This window comes from Lagopus leucura, unplaced genomic scaffold (assembly GCF_019238085.1).
Source record: "Lagopus leucura isolate 7727_CA_CO unplaced genomic scaffold, USGS_WTPT01 35430-0_obj-0_obj, whole genome shotgun sequence".
Lineage (NCBI taxonomy): Eukaryota > Metazoa > Chordata > Aves > Galliformes > Phasianidae > Lagopus > Lagopus leucura.
In genome coordinates this window covers 1-19,079 of record NW_024964639.1, presented here as the reverse complement: position 1 = coordinate 19,079, position 19,079 = coordinate 1, and the positions used below count along the sequence as shown (strand labels likewise).

The window sequence follows — 19,079 nt, the reverse complement described above, 5'->3', positions numbered from 1 at the left end:
CCCCCCCCCCATCCCCACCGAGACCCCCCCCCACAGCCTTACTGGGGGAAGCTGGGAGAAGCAAAGCACGGGGATGCTGAGAGCTGCGAGCAGCCTGCATCCCTCCCCCGATCGCATCCCACCCCCCATCCCGTGGGGCCGGTGGGCATAGCCCCCCCCCCCCCCCCCCCCCTCCTCCCGGGCCCGGTTCCCCGTTCCGTGGCGGCCCATTTTGGGGCCGGGGGCTCCCGGGGCGGTGCGGTGCGGGCGGGAGGCGTTTAGGACCCAGCAGCCGGGCGGTGCGGGAGCATCTCTCGCCGCAGCGGCTCCACAGCACCGGCCCCGGCCCCGAGCATCCCCGCCCGGCCCCGCTTCGGGCCCATGGAGCCCCCCCCGGTAGGTAACGGCAGAGCTACGCCCGGGGTGCGCGCGGTGTGGGGCGGGGGGGTCCCCGATGTGCGGTCGTGCAGGGAGGGGGCACCTCCTGCACCCTGATCCATGGCTGTGCTCGGGGATCCCCCCACACCCAGCAGAAGTGGAGACCCCCAGGGTGGGGACGGGAGGGTGGGGGGCTCCGGAAGGCCCCCCCCCCCACAGGTCCATGCTCACCCTGCGGTGCCGTTGCAGCTTTTTGTGGGGGGTGGGAGGGGCAGAGGTGCGGGGTTACGTGCGGCCCTCCAAGTGCAGAGGGGTCCCCGGGGTGGTCCTGGTGCTGCCCCACGTGGTCCCTGGGGTCTGGGTAAAGATGCAGCGTTTGGGGATAAAACCACGGAGTTTGGGGCTTTTAGCCCCAGAATCGCTCATTTTTCAAGGCAGAAGGGTTTTCCTTGGAGGTAAAAAAAGAAGGGAATTGAGGGGGGGGGGCCTTAATGCAGGGTGTCACAAGTGTGCTGGGGACAGGGGGGGGTTGCACCTGGGAGCCACCGGGGTGGAGCTGTGACCCCTCCTGGGGTCTTATGGGGCCCATTCGCCCCAATGTCCCCTCTGTGCCCCCGCTGACGGCTCCCCTTCCCCACAGCCCCACAGCTCCGCCCGGTGGAGAGGAGCAGGGAGATGAGCGGTGCTGGGGGCACCCCTGGGTGCGCTGAGCACCTCAGGACCCACCCCGCAGCGAGGCGGCAGCAGCCATAGGGCCATCGGAGCACCCAACGATGCCCCACAGCCCTGCGCCGTCAGCCCCAAGGACGGGCAATGGGCCACAGCATGGAGCCCTCCCTGCCCGCCCTATGGGGCTGGAACGGCTCTAGGGCAGCGCGGGCGCTCCAGCCCTCTCCGGGCCCCATGCCCCCCAACGGCACAGCCGACAGCAAGCCCAAAGACGTGGCTTCCAAATCGGTGGGGCTCTTCTTCATGCTGCTCATCGACCTGACGGCCATCGTGGGCAACGCGGCCGTGATGACCGTCATTGTGAAGACGCCGGCGCTGCGGAAGTTCGTCTTCGTCTTCCATCTCTGCCTGGTGGATTTCCTGGCAGCCCTCACCCTGATGCCGCTGGAGATGCTGTCGGGTTCGGCTGTGTTTGACAGCCCCGTGCTGGGCGAGGCCATGTGCCGCGTCTACCTGTTCCTCAGCGTCTGCTTCATCAGCATGTGCATCCTCTCCATCTCCACCATCAACGTGGAGCGCTACTACTACGTCGTGCACCCCATGCGCTACGAGGTGCGGATGACGGTGGGCCTGGTGGTCTGCGTGCTGGTGGGCGTCTGGCTGAAGGCCGTGGCCACGTCGCTGGTCCCCGTGCTGGGCTGGTTGTCCCCCGACCGCCCTCCGCCCGCCGGCCGCGGCTGCTCCCTGCAATGGAGCCGCGGTCCGTACTGCAAGTTCTTCGTGGTCTTCTTCGCCACTTTCTACTTCCTCCTGCCCCTCCTCATCATCGTGGTGGTTTACTGCAGCATGTTCAAGGTGGCTCGGGTGGCCGCCATGCACCACGGCCCGCTGCCCACCTGGATGGAGACCCCGCGCCGGCGCTCCGAGTCGCTCAGCAGCCGTTCCACCATGGTGACGACCTCGGGTGCCCCCCGCACCACCCCGCAGAGGACGTTCGGTGGGGGCAAAGCGGCCGCCATCCTGCTGGCCGTGGGCGGCCAGTTTCTTTTCTGCTGGTTGCCCTACTTCTCCTTCCACCTCTACACGGCCCTCAGCGCCCAACCCTTGGCTGGGCCGGCGGCCGAGACCGTGGTCACCTGGCTGGGCTACTTCTGCTTTACCTCCAACCCTTTCTTCTACGGGTGCCTCAACCGGCAGATCCGCGGCGAGCTGGGCCGGCTCCTCACCTGCTTCTTCAAGCAGCCTCCCGAGGAGGACCTGCGTCTGCCCAGCCGCGAGGGCTCCATCGAGGAGAACTTCCTGCAGTTCCTGCAGAGCACCGGCTGCCCTGCTGAGCCCCCGCCGCCCCTCGACACCCCCAGCCCCAAGCGGGACCCGGCGCCCATCGATTTCCGCATCCCGGGGCAGGTCGGGGAGGACGCGGGTGAGGGGACGGAGCGGAGCGGCGGGGATGGGCTGTGCGTGCCCAAAGCGGAGCTGTAACGTTGTCCTCGTGGCTCCGGATGCAAACACGGCTGTAAGGGAAGAACGGTGTGGGTGCATCGATGTGGGACGTTGGGGGGGGGGGGGGGGTGGAAGGGGGGTGCGGGGGCCTTGGGTGGGGTCCTCCACGTTGGGTTGGGGTCGCCATGTTGGGTTGGGGTTTGAGCACCAGGGTTGGGGTCTGGGCCTCCACAGGGCCGGTTCGAACCCCCACCCATGGATGCCCAGCTCTCCTGGGTCCTGGGGACTTGGAGAGACCCACGTGGGGATGGGAAGGGTCTGTGGGGCTCGGTGTGGGGAAGGGGCTGCGGCTTTGGGATGGGCACAGAAGCTCTCCATGGGAAAGGCGCCTCGCCCCCCGCCCTGCACGGCCCCGGGACCGCGAGGTGTCGGATCGTGGCACCCCAACTCAGGGCTGCGGCCGGCTGGACCCCACAGTAACCTCAAGACTACAACTCCCATCACGCCCCGCCGCACCGAGGCGGAAGTGCCGCGAGCCCCTCTACATCCCGTCGGACACTGCTGCACCGAGGCGGAAGTGACGCGCTCCTCCCAGCTCCCATCATGCACCGCTGTACCGTGGCGGAACGGCTCGCTACTCCCACTCCCATCACGCCCCGCCGCATCGAGGCGGAAGCGACGCTCTCCTCCCACTCCCATCACGCACCGCCGCACCGAGGCGGAAGTGCTGCTCCCAGCAGGCCGCGCCCGGGCGGCGCTTCCCGGCGTGCCCCGCGGGTAACGGTCGCGGCGGGCGGATATCCGGCGCCGCCTGCGGGAGCCGCCCCGGCTGAGGGAGAGGCGCGGTTGGGCTCCGCTCCGGCCCTTCTCTTCTCGCTCCGTTCCTGCCCGGTCCCGGCCCGGCGGCCGCCGCCCCGCCGCCGCCATGGGCTGCACGCTGAGCGCCGAGGACAAAGCGGCGGTGGAACGGAGCAAAATGATCGACCGCAACTTACGGGAGGACGGCGAGAAGGCGGCCAAGGAGGTGAAGCTGCTGCTGCTGGGTGAGGAGCGGCCGGGCCGGGCGGGCTGCGGGGAGATCCGGGACGGCGCCGCGGGGTCCGAGCGATTCGCGGCCCTTCGGAAGCCCGGGCAGCGCCGTGCGGCAGCGCTGCCCGGAGCGGCGTTTTGAGGCGCGGCCGTTCCCGGGCTGTGGGCCGCCGTTCCCGTTGTTGTGCTCGGCCCAGCCCTGCTGCTCCGCACGGCCGCTCCCGGTGCGCTGTTCGCCAGCGGAGCGACGGGCGCGGCGTGCCCCGTTCTGCTTAATGGCACTTCTGCTTTCCCAGCGCCGCTCCTCCCGTCAGCGCTACGTTTCCCCGTTCGTCGCGTTCTCTCCTGGGGGTTTTGCGGTGGTCGGTGCAGCGCTTTGTTCTCGGGGGCTTCGCTCCGTTTTGAACGACGCCCGCGTGTTGTCAGGGCAGAGCAGCACTGGTTTGGTGTCTGCAGGTCCGGTTGTTTCCTCGGGGCCGTTTGGGGGCTGTCCGACCTCGTCAGCGGGTGGTGGAGGTGAGGGGGCAGCCAGGAGGCAGACGGAGATCCATGAACACAGAGCTCAGGTGGGACTTGGGAGGCGCAGCGGCACGGCAGGGCGCTTTGGGCCCCGGCTGCCTTTGGAAACACCTCTGCTGTGCTTTTTGGGTTACTCACAGGAGCTCTATGGAGTAATGGGACGCAGTGTGACACCGGAGCAGGGCTCTGTATTGCGTTTCTCTTAAGGAGCAGCCGCTCAGATCAGGTTCACACCTGGCCCGTGTTCTCAAGCCAGCTTTCAATCCTTCCGCTCAGTTTTATGGCCATCCAAGGCCTGGCGCTCCCCTAACATGTGAGCGAAGCGGGGCAGCTGATGGCTGCAGGAACAAACGGCCTTCAGTGCCACGGCACGGAGCGGATGGAAAAGTTCCTGAGCTTTTTCCATTGTTTGAGCAAGCGTTTTTCTTGGGGCCGCGGTGCTGAGATGCCCTGGATAAGCAGTGTCTCGTGTCATTAAGTTGTTGTTGGAGCCCATGCGGCGGTTTATGTAACCAGAGCAGTGCTCTCACTGTTGTGCTGATGCAGTGAAGTCGAGCAGAAATGTATTTCTTTAGAGCGAAACTTTGGGCACCACCCGGAGCTGCGGCCTCGTTTGGGCTGAGCAGAGCGATGGAGGGGAAGGGAGGAGGTGAGGGCAGTGCTTACACACAGTGCTGAGAGCTGTGTGTGTGGGCAGGGCTGCCTGGAGCCCATTCTGAGCCCTGAACGCAGCCTGGTTTCTCTGTTTGCCCCCGGGCCAACGCGGCTCTGCAGGCAGCAGCACGTCGGTGTAGGAAGCTGCGGGGTTTTCCAGCTGGGATGAGCAGGGAACGGAGCACAGCTGCTCCCCTTGATGCTGTCCTGCACCCTGTCCTCGCCGTGCAGCGCTGCCGTGGGGCTGTGTGCCATGTGGAGGCACGTGGTGCAGCAGGTGGCCGGGTTTGGGCGCTCGTGCCGTTATCCCAAAAGGGACCAAAGAATGAAAACCCAGCAGTTCTGCTCACGTAGCTTTAATCTGCAGCACTGCCCGAGCAAACAGCACACTCGGCTGCTGGCTCCCTCTGCTCCTCCTGAAGCCCCTCCCGCCCTTCGTGCCCCCGCTCACCGCGAGCTGCTCTGTGCTGTGCTGTCACCTTTTGTTCCCTGCAGCCGATGCTGGCTCTGCTTTCGTGTTTTCTCAGTTGCTGTTTGCGTCGCCTTCCCTCCCCGCTGCGTCGGGGTCGGCCGCACAAACAGCAAAGCTGAGAGCTGGGGGTTGATGTCCTGCAGCTCCGCTTTGGGCTCCATAGGAACCCGAATGCTGCCACCTCCATCAGCATCCCCTGCTGTCAGCGTTGCTGCTGTGTGTAACGGGGCCACGTTTGAGCTTTGATTTGGTTCTGGCCGTGGTTTGTTGGGCTGTTAAAACAAAAACAAAGCAGATGGCAAAAGTTGGAGGGGTTCACGTGGCTCGGTGGTGGCTGCCGAGTGCAGGCAGCCCCAAAGCGCGTGGGGCTGGGGAGGAGAAGGGAAGGAACGAAGCGAGCGCGGCTCAGTGAGCTGTGTGAGCCGCCTGGTGGAGCCGTGGCTCGATGACCTCCGGTAGCATTTTGTCGCCCAGCTGCTGGGGGCTCAGTGCGGGCTGGGAGGGGAGGAGGGCTGTGGTTGTGCTGCTGGAACCACGGGGGTGGGGAGAAGCCGCACCAGTCTGCAGCTTCCCCTACAACAGCAGGGAGGTGCCGTGCGGGGTCTGCGCTCCTGCCAGGGCTGTGGGCTTTGTTTGGGTGAAGGGATCGGCGCCCTCCGGCTCCTGCACGCGGTGGGGGGGGTTCAGCTTTCAGTGTTTCCTGTTCTGGTGCCGTGCTTGTGTTTCTCCAGCAGCCCTAAAGAGGGATGTGCTTTGTGTGCTGTTTGTCTCCTCCTTAAGGCGTGAAGGGGAGGAGGCAAACCGAAACGGAATGTCGGTGTTCTTAGAAGCTGAATGCTTTGCTTTCCAGACACGGCAGCGTTTTGTCCTGATGGGCTCCAACGCGGTGACACCTCAAGCCTCAACTGAAGGCAGAGGGGTTTGAAATGGCACCGTGTGCTTGGAGCAGCATCCCTGCTGTCTGTGCTGTCACCGAGGGGATGGCTGAACCCAAAGCCAGAGCAGAGCAGTGGGCACTGGCAGGACGTTGCCTGCAGGAGGGGGGCCGTGTGTCCCCAAAGGAGCAGAGCCTTCTGCTGTGCTGTGTTTGGGGGCTGGAGGTGACCCAGCAGTGCGCGCTCTGTGTCTGACGCCCTGCCAGGCAGCCTCACATCGGCTCTCTGTGATCACTGAGAGCTGTCAAAACATCGCTCTGCTTGTTTGCTTTGCTCAGAGGAAACGCTCCTTCAGCATCAAAGTGACCTTGTGGGACCATGGGAAGCTTTGTGTCGTTGAATAGGGCAGAAGGAATCCTGGTCAGCACCTGGGGATGCGCCGGGAGAGCTGGCAGTGCCCTCAGTCAGTGCCAGGCAGCCGTGGCCCCTTCCCAGGGCTCAGTTTGGCCCAGCTCAGCGCTCAATGGGCCGTTTGTGCTGGCTGTTGTGTCGCTGCACAGACAGCAGGGCTGCGTCCCCGTGTCAGCTATGGGGAGAACCAGGGGTGAGCAAGTGAGGATGCATCGCTGCCCTTCTTTCCTGCGTGTCTGACGACCTTAAAGGAGCTCCTTCTCCCTGTGCTGGTTGTGGGGCAGCTCTGTGTCACCGCACTGTGTGTGAGTGAGTCCTGGTCCTGAGTCACAGCCACCAAATGCAGCTCAGCATCGTCCTTCAGTGCCTGCAGCACAGCCAGCCCTGGGGCCGAGCCCCGCAGCTGCAAACCGTGCGCTCTGCAGTTCAGTGGGACGCAGGAAAATGGGTGGCAGGAGCTCCTGGCTCTGCAGGTGGGAGCTCAGGAGCTGTGCTGAGGCTTGGCAGCCAGCCTGGGTGCTGGGAAATGGCAGAGGGTGGAAGCTGGGAAGCAGCACGGCGTGCCCTGCTGCTGTGGTGGGGCTGGGAGCTGCCGTGCGGTTGCAGCAGGAAGCCGGGCTCTGCTCCTCCTGCTGCTGACTCAAGCAGCTGAGTTGCTCTGCAGGCCTGGACAGGTTCTGTTCTCTGTGTTGTGCTGAGGCTCCGGCTCGCTGCTGCTTTGGGAGTGGACGAGGGGCCTTGCCAACCCATTGTGGCACAATGTTCCTCCTGTGACACAGTAACACCATTTCTGGGCTTTAGTATCTTAAGCTGCTCTACCTGGGTCACTGAGAGCAGTTGGTGCGGCTCTGCTTCCTGCTCTGAATCAGGCTCTCTTTGAACGCCCCGAGAGCTGTGGCTGCACTCAGTTGCTCAATGGGGGCTTTGCTTCCGTGTCTCTCTGTCAGAGAAACCTGCACCCCAGTTTTCTTAGAGGCATTCCTTGCTCTCCCTGCCCTGCTGCACGGTTGGCAGCGTGCTCTGGGAGCTCCTCACTCCTTTGGGGCAGGTGAACGCTCACTTCTGTAAGTGAAACAGATGGCAGCCAGGCGCCCCAACCCTGCAGCCTCCCAGCTGGGAGCACAGGGGGGCAGCCTGCCTTCGTTCCTCCCTTCCCCTGCTTGCTAACTGCAGTTGGTTTGTGCCTTTCAGGTGCTGGGGAGTCTGGCAAAAGCACCATCGTGAAGCAGATGAAGTAAGTGAGGGTGCAGGCATGGAGCCGCATTGCTGTGCATTGCTGCCCTTCTGCTTTGGCTGAGGAATGACAGCTTGGTTTTCTTCCAGGATTATTCACGAGGACGGCTACTCGGAGGAGGAATGCAAACAGTATAAAGTGGTTGTCTACAGCAATACTATCCAGTCCATCATTGCCATCATAAGAGCCATGGGAAGGCTAAAGATAGACTTTGGGGAAGTTGCCAGAGCAGTAAGTACTTCACTGATTTTTTTTCCCTTCTTCCGTGCTCCAAACTGTGTTAACGAGTGCTGGGCATTGGCTGGGTTTGCCACAAGGTGCAGCGATGGGAGGCCTCTCATCATCTGCTCGATGTAAACCACAAAAGGTGCAGAGCAGAACAGAGCTGGGGCAGCTCCAGGTGGTCCTGCAGCGTGAAGGGCGCTGTGCCACATCCACACCCTGCTGTGTGAACCTGTGCAGATGTGAGGGCTCACATGAGAGCCTCACCCAGGCTCAGAGCAGAACTCTGCCGGCTCCCCAGCACCTGGAGAGCAGCGTGTGCTGATGTGGGGGCAGGCAGCAGGACCCAGCTGTGTGTGCTGCCTGGGGATGGGGTCGGTTAGGAGACGGGCTCCCTCGTCTCTCAGCTGTTGCAGCAATCCTTAAACTCAAAACCAGCTCTGATTTCCTTTTTAACCCCCCTCTCCCACAGGACGATGCCCGCCAGCTGTTCGTGTTGGCTGGAAGTGCAGAGGAGGGGGTGATGACGGCCGAGCTGGCTGGAGTGATCAAGAGGCTGTGGCGGGATGCTGGGGTGCAGGCCTGCTTCAGCAGATCCAGGGAGTACCAGCTGAACGACTCTGCCTCCTAGTGAGAGACCCTTTGGGCCCCTCCATGGGCTGGGGGTGGTGGGGTGGGCAGGAACTGGGCTCTGCCTGCAGGCACAGCTTGGCTGGGAGCGATGTGAGGAGGGCGGCTGCTGCTTCTGCACCGAAGCCGTTCCTGTCTCTGTTCTGCAGTTTGTAACCGAAGCTGCTTGCTGCTTTTTGGCCAAAGCTGTGCGTTTGCTGCTTTGTAAACCCAGGAAGGAGGGTGGCTGTGGGGTCGGTTGCGCTTCCTGGTGGCTGCCTGAATGCTGTGCCTGGTTTGGCCAAGTTTTAAGCCTCTGAGAAATTAGTTTGGAAATGCTTTGTGAAAACCTTCAGATGAGTCACAGCTCGGTTCCCCGCAGGCTCTGTCTGCACAGAGCACATTTGCAGCTTGAAAATAAGCAAGAATACTTCTGAAACTGTAAGACCTCAGCAGAGGATGCTGAGTTTAGATGGAGGCAGGTGAGCTGACAGGAGGAGCGCTTCTGAGATCACTGCAGGGAAGAAGCCTCAGATTCAAAGGGAGAAAAAAGAGTTGGGAATGAGAGAGCAGATTTAATAGGAAGGTGTGGGGGAGAAGAGGAAAGCTGGAGGGCTCTGTGTTGGGCTGACGTGGGGCTGCAGGGGGAAGGAGTGGGGCAGAGTCCTGCTGCTGTGTGCTGCTGCTGAGCCTTGAGCTGCAGAGGGCAGCAGGGCAGGCAGGAGGCCGTCAGACTGCTCCTCAAGGCCTGGCTGTTGTTAGAGGTGTGCTCCTGAACGTCCATGTCGTGCCCCAGCCCTGGGGCTGAGCAGGGGCTGAGCCCAGCACTGACCCACGTCGTTCTGCTGTGTCAGGGTTTGCTTCTATGCGAAGCCTGCAGGAAGTTGCCTTCAATCAGCTCTGTTTTCTGAGGCAGTCACTAAGCAACGCAGCCGTTAGGAAATGCTGCAGAGTGCAGAGAGGAGCTGAGCTGCTCCTGCAGCGCCCTGCCTTGCTGAGGCTCAGAGCAGGCAATCAGCTGAGCTGCAGCCCTGAGTGCCTCATCGCTGCTGTTGCACCCTCAGCTCCTCGCAGACACTGCAGCCCTGCTGCTGCTGCTGGTGTGGGTGCTGGCTTCTGGTGCTCCCAAGGCTGCTTCACCTCTGCTCCTCTGCAGGGCTGAGGTCTCAGGGCTGGAAGCCCTGCACCCTTTTGGTGTGGCATCGCGGATGTCTCAATCTTGCCTCCCTTCCCTGCTCTCAGGCTCTGCCTGCTGCTCTGCCCCAATGCCAGGGGCAGCCACTCGTAACCAGCGCTTTGTAAGAACCTCTGGGAGCCATTTTTGCCTTTGAAAGTGCTCTTCTCAGCACTGAAAGGAAAAGTGACCCAGCTGTTAGGAAAGCACCGCTCAGGGTGCTGTGGAACCACTCTGTGTGTGCGTGGAACGGGGAGCTGTGCTGCACTCCTACCTGGAAGCAACACTGCAGAACATTGCTGCTGCTGGCCGTGCTGCGGTGAGATGGATGGGGTGATGGCAATGGGGATGGAGCACGGATCCCAGCACCCACAGCTGCTGACCCAGGGCCTGGGAAGGCTGAGAGCAGCAGCAGGGCAGACAGGAGTCACACTGTGGGCTTTCAGTCAGCATTCTGTGCCCAGAGCCTCATTTCAGGGCATAAAGGAAAGAAAACAAAAGAAGAAAATCTGCCCTTCTTGCAAGCTCATGTTTATCATACAGTGTCAGAGCATGGGAAGGTGCTGGCTGTGTAAACATGAGGGTGCAAGGCGGGGAAGCAGTGTTGCAACCTCAGCCTATGGAGGAAGCCTGGTGGCAAAGGAGATTGCAGAAGGGCTGCAGGTTGGTTTGGGGAGCTGCTGTTGGCAGATCCTGAAGCCGTGTTGTGCAGCACTGCCTGCAGACCCTCTGTGGGTGGTGAGTGCTCCAACCCACTGCAGGCTGCTTGGGTTCTGTGGTGTTCCAGCAAGTCTGGATGTAGTGGAGGGCATCTGGGGGAGGCTGTGCCTGTGTGCTCTGGGCAGCCCTGGCCTCCTGTGTGTCCTCCCAGCAGCCACCGTGGGGCAGCCCTGGCTGTCAGCTGGCCTTGCTGAAGGGTGTGAATGAACCTGCCTGCTCTTGATGCTGAATTTCCTCCTGCTGGCTCGTTTGATGCATCCTTGCCCTTTACAGCCAGCTGCTGGATTTATTGCTTTGCAGTTCCGTGCAAAAAAAAAACCTTGACTGCTTTGAATTGCCCCAAGAGATGGCACTCTTGGCACAGCTCCTACAGCAGCAGCACCTCCTGCACTGCCCTGCTCCCAGCACACACTGCAAGGTCGTGGGGGGGGGAGATGAGAAATTACCCCCCCCCGAGGGCAGAGCCGTGGGACCTCGTGTCCGTTGGCTGCGTTTGAGGTCTGCGCTGTGGGCAGAGCATGAATGCATTCGGTGATGACTTTCTTCTGCAGTTCATAAAAGATTCATAGCGAGAGCGCAGCCTAAAAAAAAGCTTTGCCGTGGCCTTGTCTCTTCTGGTTTAGTTACCTGAACGACTTGGATAGAATATCCCAGCCGACCTACATTCCGACTCAGCAGGACGTGCTGCGCACCAGGGTGAAAACGACAGGCATTGTGGAGACACACTTCACCTTCAAGGACCTCTACTTCAAGTAAGCCAAGGGCTTGGAGTCCTGGGGGCTGCAGTGGCTTCCTGGGGGCTGGGGGGGGATGCAGACCCCCAGCAAAGCACCTCCTGAGCGCCGCTGCTCCCCGTGTGCCAGCACTGCTCTCTGGTTTGACTTTTCTTTGCCTTCTTCTGTTCTTTCCAGCTGCTTTTGTGTTGGACTCGCAGACACAGGTACTGGCTGCTTGTTTGCAGGATCAGAACAGCAACAAATACTAAAAAGGGCGCTGATTCCTGGCTGCTGAGTTTTGAGTGGAACCCCTTTCTTTGGTGTGGGAGCTGAGGCCCTGGCCTGGCTCTGGGACGTGGTGCTGCTGTGTGCACACAGGAGTGCTGTAGGGACTCCTGGCCCTCTGTGTCCCCTGCCTTGCTGGCTCCCAGCAGTGCCCCTGTCAGCTCCCTCTGCCCCATAGCAGCTGCTGGAGTGCAGCTGAGCTCCCTGCCCTTAGCACTCAGCCCTCCCTGCTGTGTGTCCCAATCCCAGCAGGCAGCCCCAGCCCTGGATGGAGGAGCACTGTGTTGTGTTGTGGGTGAGTTTCCCTTCATCCTCTGGCCCTGTTTTCAAGCTGTTGTTGCTCCAAGCCTCTAAATAAGCATTTACTGGCTTACTTTTAGCTTGTGTTTGAAAAGAGCTCTAGCAAAACTCCGTGTGTTGCTTATAGAACGTGGTTTGCTTGCATGCCCTTTAGGAGAACAGCAGTGCTTTGGCTTCTGTCATAACTCACAAATGGTTTCAGCAGAAGTGTTTTGCACCGTGGAGCTGTTTAACGTGGCTGCTGGTTCATCCAGGGAAGCTTTGCCTTCCATCACAACGTGCTGGGATGTGTTTCCAGCTGCAGGGCTCAGTGCTCTTTGAGAAGGCATCGCGTGTGATGGATGGGAGCTGCTGGGGGCACCAGGCTCCCTTCAGCATCACAGCCCTTCTGCTGGCTGCAGACGGGGGGCTGCTCCTTCCCTGCCCTCCTGGAGGCAGGAGGTGTCTGTCATGGAGGGGTTTTGCTGCACAAAGGAAGCAGAGAGCTGCCTTCCCCCTGTGGTGGTGGTAAGGCTCAGCTGTTTGCAGTGGGCCGAGGCGGTCGAGGTGACTTGAATGTGGGTCGGTTCGAGGCCGAGTTGTCAGGGATGCCATTTCCTTCCAGATGAATCCGTGCTAAGAGCAGCTGTGCTGGAATGGCAGGAGCTGAGCAAATAGCCTCTATCTGTGCAGAGATCTTCCTCTTTCCTTCTAGGAAGCAGCGGGCATTTGCCTTAAATAGAAGGCTGGAGTTGGCAGAGCTGCTCTTGCGGCTCCCTGCTTTGACGTCGCTGCTCCTCTGGGCCTGGCTGCACAGTGCCCCTCTTGTCCGTGTGTTTGCTGCGATAACAAACCCGTGCTTGTGATTTCTGTGGCTCTTGGATACGTGATGGATTGGAAGGCGCTGGGCAGCCCTGAGCCTCAGCAGAGCAGAGTGCTGCTGCCAGCCACGGTGCTGCAGCGTCCTCATGGCTGGGAGCTCCTGCGCCTGAGATCTGAACTGCAGCACCTCACCTGGTTGTTTCTGTCTTTGTTTCTGTCTTTGTTTCCATACATAAAAGCATTCCTTGACCTCACGGTGTGTTTGCACTCTGCTCTCAGCAGCGTGCAGGTAGATAGCAGTGCTCCACATAAGCCTTTGTCAGGCTCAGCGTAAATGAACTGGAAGAGCTGATGTGAGTAGGTGTTTGGAGGCCAGTCAAGCAAACGGATTGTTGCTAAGGAAATGGGAGGCAGGGAACAAAACAAGCAGGGCCCCGTGAATCAGCAGCTGACAGCTGAACCTCGAGCTGTTCTGCTGGAATGGCTCTGAAGAGAATCGGAGCCCGGTGCGGTTCTGAGGGAGGGGGCTCTGGGTTGCTCCCAGGCTTTGTGCCTGGTTTGCCCTGCATCCCCGTCGTCTGCAGGCCCTTTGTGAGCCTCCCCCACCTCCCGTGTCAGGGCAGGGCTCTGTGTGGGCTCTCAGTCTGTGCTGTGCCTCTGCAGGATGTTTGATGTCGGTGGGCAGCGGTCGGAGCGCAAGAAGTGGATCCACTGCTTTGAAGGTGTCACAGCAATCATCTTCTGTGTGGCCCTCAGCGATTATGACCTCGTCTTGGCCGAGGATGAAGAAATGGTACAGCATGGGGCTTTGGGGGGGGTCCCCAGCGCCTGGCCGGCGGCCCTGGAGCTGGAAGCAGGCTCAGGCTGTGCCGGGCCTGGTGCTGCGGTCTGGTCCTCGTAAAGCCTGTCTGCCCCTGAGTAACTGCACTGCTGCATCACCCTCTTCCTCCATTCTGCCTTTCAGAACCGGATGCACGAGAGCATGAAACTGTTTGACAGCATCTGTAACAACAAATGGTTCACAGACACGTCCATCATTCTTTTCCTGAACAAGAAGGACCTGTTTGAGGAGAAGATTAAGAAGAGCCCACTAACGATCTGCTACCCAGAGTACACAGGTGGGGGCCCAGAGACAGGGGGGGGAGGGGGGCACACACACAGGTGGGGGCACACGTGGGGCTCTCCTGTCTCCAGGCTCAGGAGGAGCCTCTGCAGTCCGTGGCTCTGTCCTGTGGCTGCAGCTCTGTCTGTGGGGTGCATGCTGGCAGCCCAGCCCCTGTCTGTTCACCCAGGAGATGCAGTGATGCACAGCCTGTGGCTGCTGATCCCTTCTGGGTCTCCTGGCTGTGAGATGTGTGCTGCTGGCACCTCACCGAGCTGAGATCAGCAGCTGGGAGCAGAGCTGAGGGTTGCAGGGGAGGGTTAACGGTGGATTGGGTTTGGAGCTGGATGAGGCAGATGGCTGCGAGCCGCTTAAAAGGTCCGTGTAGAAACTGTGCTGTGAACTGCTGGCTGAATGCAGGCACTGATTGATCTGTGCCAGGCTCCAACACGTACGAGGAGGCGGCCGCCTACATCCAGTGTCAGTTTGAGGACCTGAACAGGAGGAAAGACACCAAGGAGATCTACACGCATTTCACCTGCGCCACCGACACCAAGAACGTGCAGTTCGTGTTCGACGCCGTGACGGACGTCATCATCAAGAACAACCTGAAGGAGTGCGGCCTCTACTGAAGGTAAAGCCGAGCGGCTGGGGCTGGGCTGGGCTGTGCTGCTCCCTCTCACCTCGCTGCTCTCCCTGCAGTTCTTCCAGAGCGCCCTTGGCAGAAGCAGACTTTGCTGCCTCGCGGGGGACGGCGGCGTGAGCGGGACCAGGGGGCTGAAAGCAGCATGCAGAATCGTCGCGTTCTTTAGCACAACCTTCTGTATTTGGGACCTTTGAGTTGGTGGGGTGTCGAGGTTGGGTCAGGGCAGGGTGGCCCTGGCTGGGCTCTGCGTCGCCCTGACGTCGTTTGGATGGCGTGACCCAAACGTGTACAGCTGTTGTGGATTGAGGTGCTGGGTTCCAGGCCTTCCATATGTAGCTTTCTCTCTTTCTTTGGTTACCAAACCACCACTAGTCTGTTTTTAAGGTGTTTTGTTTCGTTATTATTATTGGTTTTTTTTTTTTCCCATTGAGAAAACCGTAACTTTACTAAACTGCCTTTCTTTCTTCGCAGAAGATTCTTGTTTTAAACAAAATAAAAACCAACAGAAACTATCACTGATCTATGCACACGTGAGCAGGCCGTGCCCAAGCGCTCCTCTTAGCAGGACCTCTCTGTTTTTAACACTTGGTATTTCTGCCCTGTCTCCCAGGCCCCGGTGCTGTGGCCACGCGTTGGCAGCGCATGGCGAGGGCAGGAGCAGTGCTGATGATGGCAGTGCTGTCGCTGGGCAGGCTGAGCTCTGTGCTGCTGGAGGCCGATGGCCCACGGCCTTTCGGTGCGGGGTCTGTGTGCACAGCATGCCTTTACTCTGTCTATGTGGTGCCAAATCCCCCTTTGCCATCGTTTTCCCCGTAGTGACGTTCGTACCCCCGTCGCTCCGTTCCTTTGCTGAAGCGTCACCTCGGGGCTCTTTCTCCCGGGTTCTCATTGTGTACAGTTCTGATCTGTTGTAGCTGTTGGCAGTATTAAAGTGGTGAGTGAACGGTTGGGTCCTTTCCCTGCTTTGTGCCTCGTTGTGCTGCTCTCCCTGCGCTCTGCTCGTTGGCTGGGGGGCAGAAGGGGGGGTTTGGTGTGTCTCAAAGCCCCTGGGCTGAGGGGAGCCCTGCAGTGATGTGGGAGCAGCAGGAGGTGTGGGGGTCCTTTGCCTCCATCCTTCAGCACAGCACACACAACACATCCATTCATGCACATCTCTTTATTGCGTCGGTTTGGTTTTTCCTAAGCGAAGCTGCGCCGATGGCTGAACAGCGAGAGCATGCAGGGCTCCTCTACAGCAGGATGGATTTATTTACAAGCAGCCAAGAGCAAATCGAGCTCTAAGCAGCGCGATGCCCAGCGCCCCAGCGCCCGTTTCCTCTTCCGCTGCGCTGAGCTCTGTGTGGGGGAGCCCAGCTGGGTGCTGCCCCAGAGGAAACGGCCGTGATGTGGGGCAGGGAGGGCAGCTGGGGCCCCTCCTGGCGTGGGCTCGGATGTGGGGGGCAGCTTATAGAAAAAAAACAGGGGGTTGGGGAACTCCGTGTTGTCCTTTTGGCTCTGCTCAGCAGAACGGTGAGGTGGGACTGCAGCCGGCTCTTCTGAGGGGGGGAGAGAGAAGGGAAACTTCCCCATTGCTGCCAGCTCTTTGGGGCTGGGGTCGCAGCCCCCATCATGGCACCAGGTGCCTCCCCCCCCCCCCCTTGCCACCCCTACCTGCTCAGAAGAGACCGCAGTCCTTGAGGTTCTCCTTGATGATGACATCTGTGACGGCGTCGAAGACGAACTTGACGTTCTGCGTGTCTGTGGCACAGGTCATGTGGCTGTAGATCTCCTTCACGTCCTTCCGCATGTTGAGATCCAGGAATTGGGTCTTGATGTAATTCCCTGCATCTTCAAACGTGTTGGGACCTGGGCAGGGAGCAGCGGGGCTGGGGCTGGGGGCTCCCTGGAGCCATTGCTGCTCTCCATCCTGGTGCCACAGCCCCCCTTCCCCATCTCCACCCCATCGCTCACCATCGTACTCAGGGAAGCAGATGCTGAGGTGCACCTTCTTGATCTTCTCCTCGAAGAGGTCCTTCTTGTTGAGGAAGAGGATGATGGACGTGGCGGCGAAGAACTTGTGGTTGCATATACTGTTGAAGAGGTGCAGGGATTCGTGCATGCGGTTCTGCCAGCGAAAAGGGGACAAGCGTGGGGCTGTGGGCAGCGCTTCCCAAAGCAGCCCTGCTGTGAGGAAATGCACTTTCCCAGCCCTGCAGCCCCCGGTCCCACGTCCCCACTGCAGTTTCCCCCCCCCGTCCCTCACTCACCACCTCATCATCCTCCACCAGCACCATGTCGTAGGCGCTCAGCGCCCCGCAGAAGATGATGCACGTCACCCCCTCAAAGCAGTGGATCCATTTCTTGCGCTCTGATCTCTGCCCCCCGACGTCAAACATCCTAAAGGGGAGGGGGGCAGACATAGGGGCAGGCTGTGTCAGCTGTGTCACCTCCCTTGTGGCCGCCAGGGGGGAGGTGACATCTGCTGCTACGTGGGTTGGTGGCCCCGGGCTCGTTGCCCTCCCCCCGGGGGGCTGCGCCCGCACCTGAAGTTGAGGTCCTTAACGGAGAACTTGGTCTCGATGATGCCGGTGGTTTTCACGCGGGAGCGCAGCACGTCCTGCTCGTTGGGGAGGTAACCGGGGGCCGTGATGCGGTCCAGCTGGTTCAGGTAGCTGCAGGGACAGCCGTGTGCCGTGGGGGTCGCTGCGCTCCCCAGGGTTATTTGGGGGAGGGGGGGGGGGGTCGGGGCGGTGCTCACTATGCGGCCGAGTCGTTGAGCTGATACTCGGCAGCCCGGTCGAAGCACGCCTGCACGCCGCCGTCCTTCCACAGCTTCTTGATGCAGTCCACCAGCTCCGGGGGCATCGTGCCCTCCTCGATGGAGTCTGCCAGGTTGAAGAGCTGCCTCCCGTCGTCCTGCGGGGACGCGCTGCCCTTCAACACCTCGTCCCCTCCCCACCGCCGGCAGCCACCGCCTCCCCCTCTGCCCCTCACCCACCGCCCGTCCCGACTCGGCGTAGTCGATGCCCAGCGTGCTCATGGCGCGGATGATGGCCAGGATGGACTGCAGGATGTTCCCGTAGATGACGGCTTTGAACTCCATGCATTCCTCAGGTGTGTATCCATCCTGGTGGATGATCCTGGGGGGGGGTGGACGTTGGCCGTACCGTCAGGCTGCTCCCTGCCTCCCCAGCACAGCTCCGTTCTGCTCTGGGGGCGCCGGGCGGCAGGGAGACCCCGACCCCACAGCGCCCCGCAATGGGGGGAAGCATCTGGCCGGCAAGGACGCGGCCCCACTCACTTCATCTGCTTCACGATGGTGCTCTTCCCCGATTCTCCAGCCCCTGTGGAAAGAGTGGGGGACACCTCAGCCAGGAGGGACCCCCGCCATGGGTGCTGCAGGGACTCCCATGGGGCTGGGCGCCCACCGTGGCGGTGTGGGGCTCCGATGCTGTAAGCAGCTTAGGGCAGCACGGGAAGCTGCTTAGAATTAGGGCGCTAATCGCCTTCACCCTGTGCCCCCCGCCCCCCAGCTCTGCCACCGCTGCCACTTGCTGCCCCCCGGCCCTGTGCTGGGGGGGGGGGGGGTGGTCCCTTCCTGTGCCCATGGAGAGATGCCGTGGTCCCACCCCCCGCAGGTGTCACCGCTCCATTCCCTGTGCCCACGTTGTCCCTTTGGTCCCCAGCACCCGTCTGTGTGCCACAGGGCCAGGGCTGGGGGGGCACCCAGCTCATAAGGAGGGGATGGGGATGGAGATGGGGTGGGGATGGGATGGGACATAGGAGAAAGAAGGTTGGGATGGGGTGGAGTGCGATGAGGATGAAGCGAGGATGGGGATGGCGTGAGGGTGGGATGGAGATGGGGATGGGGATGGGATGGGGGCTGTGTGTCCTCCTATGGGACCCCCAGGGCACCCTTCTCCCCATGCCTCCCTGCTCCCCATTACTTCTCCATGCCCATCCCCACCCTCAGCGGGATCCCAGTGCCGCACATGGAGCCACAGGAATGGTCCCCATACCCTCCCTGTTCCCAAGCACAAAGAATAAAGACATGGGGACAATTTCACATCCCCCCAGCCCCCCTCCCCCCTCCACCCTACCGAGCAGCAGCAGCTTCACCGTCTTCGCCTCCTTATCCGCATCCTCCTGCAGCTTCTTCTCCAACTCCTTGGACCTCTTGGCCATCTCCTTGTCCTCGGCGCTCGCCCCGCTCCCCATCTCCTCGTCCTCCTCTGCCAAAGCTTCGAGCTCCTCCAGGTCCCCGCGCTCTTCCAGGTCTCCTCAGGTTGGGTGCACGCACCCCTGGGGATGCGGGCAGAGAAACACTTTTAGGGGGGGAACCCAAAAAGGCCGCACCGGAGCGCTGGGCTGGCTGCTTGCGGGCCGGCTGCCCCCCGTGCTCTCCCTTAATTCCCCATGGATAAACCCGATTTCTGGGGCCCGGAGGGATTTGGGGGGGCTTTATTTATCGCTCCCCACGTGACCTATGGAAATCCAATTAGCCCAAGATGGCAAAGATTAGGGGCTGGGGGGGGGGGGGGGTATGGTGGGAAGATGGGCGCGGGGCGTTATGTAAGGATGGGGGCCTGAAACCCCACGGGAGATGGGAAACCCCCGGGGCTGTGGGGTGCCGGCACTGAAGGCTGTGGGGTTTGTATAGGGATGGGCTCAGCCCCATTTGTGTCCATTGCCCCTTCCTCTTCCATGGGGTCGTGGGGTTCCTCCTGCTGGGAAATGAAGCTAATTAGCGCGAGCTGCTAACGAGCGCCCATAATCTGCGCTGCTGCGCCGCTTGCCTCCCGCTGCATAAGCTCTTTATGGGTGCTCAGCCTTCCTCCCCCCACCCCACTCCTCCTCTCTCC

At 61.2% G+C, this 19,079-nt stretch overlaps 3 protein-coding genes across 3 annotated transcripts; 2 read left to right on the top strand and 1 right to left on the bottom strand.

The window, feature by feature from the left end:
- The first annotated feature begins 1,170 nt into the window (after positions 1 to 1,170).
- Positions 1,171 to 2,508, top strand: GPR61 (G protein-coupled receptor 61). The gene has a single exon (XM_042892189.1). It carries the CDS (start codon positions 1,171 to 1,173, stop codon positions 2,506 to 2,508), a length of 1,338 nt encoding a protein of 445 aa, XP_042748123.1.
- An 858-nt stretch (positions 2,509 to 3,366) lies between these two features.
- LOC122191793 (guanine nucleotide-binding protein G(i) subunit alpha-3) lies at positions 3,367 to 15,181 on the top strand. Its single transcript, XM_042892187.1, has 9 exons — positions 3,367 to 3,512; positions 7,621 to 7,663; positions 7,753 to 7,894; positions 8,358 to 8,515; positions 11,012 to 11,140; positions 13,154 to 13,283; positions 13,455 to 13,608; positions 14,034 to 14,226; positions 14,295 to 15,181. Exons 1-8 carry the CDS (start codon positions 3,395 to 3,397, stop codon positions 14,222 to 14,224), a joined length of 1,065 nt encoding a protein of 354 aa, XP_042748121.1. The 5' UTR covers positions 3,367 to 3,394; the 3' UTR covers positions 14,225 to 14,226; positions 14,295 to 15,181.
- A 198-nt stretch (positions 15,182 to 15,379) lies between these two features.
- Positions 15,380 to 19,049, bottom strand: LOC122191792 (guanine nucleotide-binding protein G(t) subunit alpha-2). The gene is made up of 9 exons (XM_042892186.1): positions 18,318 to 19,049; positions 17,519 to 17,561; positions 17,216 to 17,357; positions 16,976 to 17,133; positions 16,761 to 16,889; positions 16,485 to 16,614; positions 16,189 to 16,342; positions 15,889 to 16,083; positions 15,380 to 15,773 (listed from the first exon to the last, which is right to left on the bottom strand). Exons 1-8 carry the CDS (start codon positions 18,433 to 18,435, stop codon positions 15,893 to 15,895), a joined length of 1,065 nt encoding a protein of 354 aa, XP_042748120.1. The 5' UTR covers positions 18,436 to 19,049; the 3' UTR covers positions 15,380 to 15,773; positions 15,889 to 15,892.
- Positions 19,050 to 19,079: the final 30 nt, after the last annotated feature.

What these genes read in the sequence shown, in the direction of transcription:
- GPR61 (XM_042892189.1), top strand. Translation starts at nt 1,171, where the DNA reads ATGGGCCACAGCATGGAGCCCTCCCTGCCCGCCCTATGGGGCTGGAAC.
- LOC122191793 (XM_042892187.1), top strand. Translation starts at nt 3,395, where the DNA reads ATGGGCTGCACGCTGAGCGCCGAGGACAAAGCGGCGGTGGAACGGAGC. An exon ending in TTGGGGAAGTTGCCAGAGCA is followed by an intron (nt 7,895 to 8,357) that starts GTAAGTACTTCA and finishes CCTCTCCCACAG; the next exon opens with GACGATGCCCGCCAGCTGTT. An exon ending in TTCAAGGACCTCTACTTCAA is followed by an intron (nt 11,141 to 13,153) that starts GTAAGCCAAGGG and finishes GTGCCTCTGCAG; the next exon opens with GATGTTTGATGTCGGTGGGC.
- LOC122191792 (XM_042892186.1), bottom strand. Translation starts at nt 18,435, where the DNA reads ATGGGGAGCGGGGCGAGCGCCGAGGACAAGGAGATGGCCAAGAGGTCC. An exon ending in ACGCCGAGTCGGGACGGGCG is followed by an intron (nt 17,134 to 17,215) that starts GTGGGTGAGGGG and finishes GCGTCCCCGCAG; the next exon opens with GACGACGGGAGGCAGCTCTT. An exon ending in CTGCTTCCCTGAGTACGATG is followed by an intron (nt 16,084 to 16,188) that starts GTGAGCGATGGG and finishes CTCCCTGCCCAG; the next exon opens with GTCCCAACACGTTTGAAGAT.